General features: G+C 63.1%; 2 protein-coding genes across 2 annotated transcripts in view; one reads left to right on the forward strand and one right to left on the reverse strand.

Annotated features, from left to right (window-relative positions):
* The window catches only part of ENH_00052010 (hypothetical protein, conserved), a gene marked incomplete at both ends in the record, with an annotated part of 3,775 nt that extends 105 nt beyond the window's left edge, over positions 1-3,670 (forward strand). The window contains 2 exons of the mRNA XM_013581433.1: positions 1-2,627; positions 2,896-3,670. The exon at positions 1-2,627 is cut by the window's left edge and continues 105 nt beyond it. Of these exons, the coding sequence (XP_013436887.1) occupies positions 1-2,627; positions 2,896-3,670 (3,402 nt within the window). The remainder of the gene's footprint in view (positions 2,628-2,895) is intronic.
* A 1,143-nt stretch (positions 3,671-4,813) lies between these two features.
* ENH_00052020 (zinc finger (C3HC4 type RING finger) protein, putative) lies at positions 4,814-6,548 on the reverse strand (the record flags this gene model as incomplete). The annotated part of the gene is made up of 1 exon (XM_013581434.1): positions 4,814-6,548. A coding segment is annotated over one exon (1,735 nt), but the record flags the coding sequence as incomplete, so codon positions are not given.

Consider the following 6,548-nt stretch of genomic DNA (forward strand, 5'->3'; position numbering starts at 1 on the left):
GCTGCTGCTGCTGCTGCTGCTGAGGGGGCCCCCCAAGAAGCAGCTTTGGGCTCTCCCGGGGCCCCCCCTCCTGCTGCTGCTGCTGCTGGAGCTGTGACCCCAGCAGCTCCTGCTGCTGCTGCTGCTCCTGCTGCTGCAGCAGCAGGGGGCCTTGCGCGAGACGGCCGCCTAAAGCCGCCTCCAATTCAGAGGCGGCAAGTGCAGCAGCAGCAGCTGCTGCAGCCTGCGCCGCAGCAGCAGCAGCAGCAGCAGCAGCGAGGGAACCCCGTCAAGAAGGTCCCAGGCACTGCGCAGGGGCGGCTGCTGCAGCAGCTGCAGCACGCGCTGCAGCAGCCGCCTCCTTCCCTCGTGCAGCAGCAGCAGCAGCTGCAGCAGCAGCAGCTGCTGCTGCAGCGGACGTCAGCTCCTCGAATGGCCTCTACCCCAGCTGGCCGGGCACCTTCGCCTGGCTTTGAGTCCATGTCTGCTGCTGCTGCTGCTCCAGCTGCAGCTTCTGCTGCTGCTGCTGCGTCTCCCAGCTTTGCTGCTGCAGCAACAGCAGCACCTGCTGTGTCGCAGTCGTTTGCTGCTGGCAGCAGCGACTTCGATGCGCCAATGTCCTTTGAAGAACTGATGCGGAGAAAGCGGGAAAAGGAGCAGCAGCAGCAGCAGCAGCGGCAGCAGCAGCAGCAGCAGCAGCAGCACCTACAGCGGGAAGCAGGCAGCAACACCCCCCGGCGGCTTTCTGACCCCACAAGCTCTACAGCACAAGCAGCAGATCCGAAGACCAGGCGGCAGCAGGATCTGCAGCAGCAGCAGCAGCAGCAGCAGCAGCCTCAGCAGCAGCAGCCACAGCAACAGGGGACGCAGGTAGGGCAGGTGCAGCCAGGAGTCGCCCAGCAGCAGAACAAGCTGCAGCAGCAGCAGGCACAGCAGCAGCAGCAACAGCAGCAGCAGCAGCGCTCTGTGACTGCGAAGGTTGCAGCGCAGCCGCAGAGGCCCATAGCAGCAGCAGCAGCAGCAGCAACACCAGCAGCAGCAGCAGCAGCAGCACCAAAAACCGTGCCAGCGAGACAGCCGTTACAGCAGCACATGCAACAGCAGCAGCAGCAGCAGCAGCAACAGCAGCAGCAGCAACAGCAGCAGCAGCAGCAGCAACGGCGACCCCCAGCTCAGCCGCAACAGCCACAGCAGCAGCAGAAGCAGAGGCCTGCGGCGCAGCAGCAGTGGCAGCAGCAGCAGCAGCAGCAGCAGCAGCAGCAAATGCGACAGCCTGCACCGCCTCCACCGCTGCATCAGCAGCAGCAACAACAGCAGCAACAACAGCAGCAGCAGCAGCTACAGCAGCAGCAGCCGAAATCTGGTGCAATCTCCCCTGCTGCCAAGGCGTCGCCTACTGTTCACCTCGTGCAGCCGCAGCAGCAGCAGCAGCAGCAGCAGCAGCAGCAATTACAGCATCCGCAGCAGCAGCAGCAGCAGCAGCATCCGCAGCAGCTGCAGCAGCAGCTTCCTGGTGCTGCAGCGCTTCCCCAGCGGCAGCAGCTTCCTGCAGCAGCAGCTGCTGCTGTTTCCCGTCAACAACCTGTGAAGGCCAAAGCTGCAGCAGTACGTGCTGCACCAAAGGCTGCAGCAGCAGCAGCAGCAGCAGCGCCGGCAGCAGCAGCAGCAGCAGCACCTCCAGTAACAGCAGGGGTGCGCCCAATAGCCGCAGCAGCACCTGCAGCGGCAGCGGGACCTCGACCAGCAGCAGCACCCGCTGCAGCAGCAGCTGCTGCAGCAGCACAGGGGAGGCCCCAAATGTTTAAGGCAGCAGCAGCTGCTGCTCCTGTGTCTCAGTCAGCTCCTGCTGCAGCACCTCCTTTGGCGGGCGCAGCAGCAGGAGCACGGCTGCACCCGCAGCAGCAGCAACACCATCAGCTGCAGCAGCAGCAGCTGCAACAGCAACAGAGGCAGCAGCAGCTTCAACTGCAGCAGCAACAGCAAAGGCAGCAGCAGCTGCAGCAAAAGCAGCAGCTGCAGCAAAGGCAGCAAGCTCCCCGCACAACTGCAGCAGCACCTCCGGTCCCTCCCTCGCCTGCCTCTTTGCCTAAAGCAGCAGCAGCAGCACCTCAGCAGCAGCAGCAGCAGCAGCAGCAGGCTGTTTTGCCAGCGCAGCAGCAGCAGCAGCAGCAGCCTGTGCGACCCTTGCAGCAGCAGCAAGCAAAGATGCCCCCGCAGGCGCCGCCTCCGCAGCTGACAGCACCTCCAGTGAAGCAGCAGCAGCAGACAGCCAAAGCTGTGCCCAGGCCTCAGCAGCAGCAGCAGCAGCAGCAGCAGCAGCAGCAGCCGCGTGCGCCAGTGACAGTTGCTGCTGCTGCTGCGCCGCAGCAGCAAAAGCCACGAGCCGGTTTTCCGCCACAGCAACAGCCGAGCGCTCCTGCAGCGAAAGCCCAGCCGCAGCCGCAGCAGCAGCAGCAGCAGCAGCAGCAGCGGCAGCGCGTGGTAACAGCGCCAGCAGGAGCACAGCAGCAGCCGCAGCAGCAGCAGCAGCCGCAGCAGCGGCAACAGCCGCAACAGCAGCAGCAGCAGAAGCAGCCGCAGGGCACAGCAGCAAAAGCAGCGCCATTGAAGTCCTCTCTTCAGGGCCTGCGCTCTTCGCTTCAAGACCAGTCAGCAAGCTGTGTCTTTGCTGCTGCTGCTTCTGCTGCTGCTGCAGTCTTAGCTTTTGCTGCTGCTTCTGCTGCAGCTGCTGCTACTGTTGGACCTGCCGCTGCCCCGACTTCTGCCTTAGCTGCAGCACTCCCCTCACTCCCCGTAGCTGCAGTGTGCGCCCGCTCCTAGCAGCAGCAGCCGCTGCTGCCGCTGCTGCTGCTGCTGCTGCTGCTGCTGCTGCTGCAGGCGCTGCCTGTGTGTGTGTGGGGTGTACGTACACCGCAGGGAGCAGCAGAAGCTCGCCGAATCCTTAGCTGCCAGCTGCTCAGCTTTTGCCCCATTGAGGGGCCCCCTGTGGCCGTGGGGCTGCGGCTCTTTGGGGGCCCTGGTGAAGCAGCTGCAGCAAGTAACTGCAGCAGCAGACTCGAGGCTTGCTGTGGCTGCTGCTGCTGCAGCGCCGGCCGTGGAGGCTGCGGTGGCCGGCGCGGAGCAGCAGGAGGACCCGGTGTCGCCGCTGCTGCAGCGCCGCCAAAGGCAGCACACCGAGCTGCAGCAGCAGCAGCAGCAGCAGCAACAGCAGCAGCAGCAGCAGCAGCAGCAGCGTAACTCGGCGTTTGCTGCACTGCTGCCGCTGCTGCGGGCGGCAGCAGCTAAGGCAGCCGCCCTCGCAAGGGACCAGTTGTCGTTCGTTGATGTGTTTGAATCAGCAGCAGCAGCTGCAGCAGCAGCAGCGCCCGAGGGAGCAGCAGCAGCAGCTGCTGGAGCGCCACCCACTGTGCAGCAGCTGCAGCAGCAATCTGCAGATGTAGTTGTCCAGCTGCTGGAGGCCTTTACGCTGCAGCAGCAGCAGCAGCTCAAGTCGCTGGACATGCGGTTTGCTGCCGTCGCGGGCAAACGGCTCCTTGCGACAGATCCTCCCGCTGCTGCTGCTGCTGCTGCTGCTGCTGCTGCTGCTGCTGCGCCGCCCGTAGCAGCATCAGCACCTACAACTGGAACGCAGCAGCCCATAGCCAAAAGGCCCAAGCATGCGCCTATTTCTGTGCCTCCAGCAGGAGCATAGGGGGCACCAACACTGGCAGCAGCAGCAGCAGCAGCAGCAGCAGCAACAACAACAGCAGCAAGGTCCTGTGCTGCTGCTGCTGAAGCATTCACTGTGCCAATCTCTGGTGGTGCAGCAACAAAGCGCAAAACAGCAGCAGCAGCAACAGAGCAAGCAGTATATCAGTTTTGAAGCGAAGCGTCCGGCAGCAGCAGCAGCAGCAGCAGCGTGTGGCCTTGCTGCAGCAGCTGCTGCTGCTGCTGTTGCTGCTCTTCCGCCACGTGAAGCAATGGGGTGTAGATACACCTGAAGCCTTCAGCTCGAAACCGCTGCAGCAAGAACAGCAACCATTTCATTTTTGCTGCTCTGCAGCACTACAGTAGTCAAACATCCAGAACAGGGTTTGCAGCAGCTGCTGCTGCTGCAGTTACTGTTACTGCTGCTGGTGCTGCTGCAGCTGCTGCTGGTGCTGCTGCAGCTGCTGCTGGTGCTGCTGCAGCTGCTGCTGCTGAAGCAAGTGCAGCAGGGGCCTCTGAGTTCTGGGCTGCACGAGGGAAAAGGGCCGCAGGCCCAGCAGCAGTTGCCAAGGCTGCTGCTGCTGCTGCTGCTGCTGCTGCTGCTGCTGTTGGTGCGTATCTGGTGCTGCGGCTAGCCTTGTGGACAGCTACGAAGAGGCAGAGGCCTTAGGGTTTAGGGTTTAGGGTTTAGGGTTTGTCTGCTGCATCTGTAGGTCCAAGTTTTTGGAGTTCTGTCGATGCTTAGAGTCCGGCGCCGCCAAGGGCTTTGCTTTAGGCGGGCCAGTACTAGGGTTTAGGGTTTAGGGTTTAGGGTTTACAGCTTAAACTCTAGCAACAAACGATTCGCGTTTAGCACTACGGAGGCTGCTGCTGCTGCAGCTCCCGCTGCTGCCGCTGCGGCCGCTGCAGTTGTTGCTGCTGCGGCTCATTCAGTGCGGCTGCATGCGGTCGCTGCAGAGCAGTGCCGCTGTTGCTGCTGCTGCATGCAGCAGCAGCCGCTGTTGCTGCTGCTGCATGCAGCAGCAGCCGCTGTTGCTGCTGCTGCATGCAGCAGCAGCAGCAGCGGCGTGGCCAAGCCCGCCAAATGCTGCTTCCCTCTTGGGCCTATTTTCCTAAGTGCTTCGCCGCCCTGCAGCCCCCAGCAGCACTAGTAGCTCGGGGGAGCAGCAGCGCCTGCAGCAGCAGCAGCAGTGGTGGGAGCAGCAGCAGCAGCAGCAGCTGCTGCTGCTGCTGCTTGGGGCCCCGAATGCGCAGCTGAGTGCAAAGTGCTGCAGGGGGCCCCCACAATTATGGGGGAGGGCCCCGGGGGCCCCGGCAGCAGCCAAGACACCCCTGGGAGGGGCTGAGTTGCATGCACTCCAGGGACATAGCAAACGCCCATTTGCTGCTGCTGCAGGAACAGCTGCTGCTGCTGCTGCTGCTGCTGCTGCTGCTCCTGCTGCTGCTGCTGAAGGTAGTGCTGGCGGCCCCAGTCGGCGGGGCCGTAGCGAGAGCCCTCGTGCTCACTCGTGCTGCACTTGGACAGCCGCTGCTGCTGCTGCTGCTGCTTCGGCTGTCCTTGCTTCTGCTGCTGCTGCTGCTGCGCCGGATGCTGCTGCTGCTGCTGCTCCTCTGCTTGCTGCTGGCGCAACAACCGCCGCTGCTTACGAGAAAGCCTCTGGCCTGGGGTGCTGCTGCTGCAGCAGCAGCTGCTGCAGCTGCTGCTGCTGCTTCTGCCTGTGGTGGCCGTCGCCCACCTTGCTGCGGCGCCAATGCTATCTCCGCCGCTGCCCTGGTTTATCTGTGCAGCCTGATGGCTGCTGCTGCTGCTACTGCTGCTGCTGCAGCAGCAGCTGCTGCTGCTGCTGCTGCTTGGTGCGTCTGTAGCATCAGTGCAGTGATCCGCGCTGCTCAGTGACCCCAGTCTGGGGAGGGTTTCCAGGTGTGCTGCTGCTCTGTCGACCATGCTGCAGCTGCTGCTGCTGCTGCTGCTGCTCGTGCTGCCGCTGCTGTTCGGCAAGATCTGCAGCGGCTGCAGCGCATGCTGCTGCTGCTGCTGCTGCTGCTGCGACACAGCTAAGTCGTTTAAATCGTAGTTCCAACCAACGCCTTTGGCTTCAGCAAGAAGTGCCTGCAGCTGCAGATCAAACACTTGGTCCCCTTGGCAGCTGCTGCTGCTGCTGTTGCTGCTGCTGCTCCTGTCGCCGCTGCTGGTGCCCACCGGAGCTGCAGACATACCTGAAATGCTCGTCGTGCGGCCGCACGTGCTGTTGCTTCGCGTGCATGGCACAAAGCCAGCCTGCTGCTGCTGCTGCTGCTGCTGTTGCTGCTGCTGCTGCTGGTTCTGCAGCAGCAGAGGTGGATGCTGCAGGTCTTGCTGCTGCAGTGCCGCTAGGAAGACTGTTTGTTCGTGAAGAAGTTGCTTCGGATCCAGGTCGTCACTTTGCTGCTGCTGCTGCTGCTGCAGCTGCTGCAACTGCTGCAGCAGCAGCTGCTGCTGCTTCAGCGTCTTTGGATCTGCTTCGTGGCCTGGCGGGACCATCAGCAGCGATCGTTGCTGCTGCTGCCCCTCCTGCAGCAGCAGCGAAATAGCAAAGGCGAGGTCATCCGTCGTATCCGGGAGAGCCTGCTGTTGCTCTTGCTGCTGCAGTTGTTGCTGCTGCGGTTGTTGCTGCTGCAGTTGCTGCTGCTGCAGTTGCTGCTGCTGCAGTTGCTGCTGCTGCAGTTGCTGCTGCTGCAGTTGTTGCTGCTGCAGTTGCTGCTGCTGCAGTTGCTGCTGCTGCAGCTCCTGCTGCTGCAGTTGCTGCTGCTGCAGTTGCTGCTGCTGCAGTTGCTGCTGCTGCAGTTGCTGCTGCTGCAGCTCCTGCTGCTGCAGTTGCTGCTGCTGCAGTTGCTGCTGCTGC

Source organism: Eimeria necatrix, genomic scaffold (assembly GCF_000499385.1).
Source record: "Eimeria necatrix Houghton genomic scaffold, Enh_scaff412, whole genome shotgun sequence".
In the NCBI taxonomy this organism is placed as follows: domain Eukaryota; phylum Apicomplexa; class Conoidasida; order Eucoccidiorida; family Eimeriidae; genus Eimeria; species Eimeria necatrix.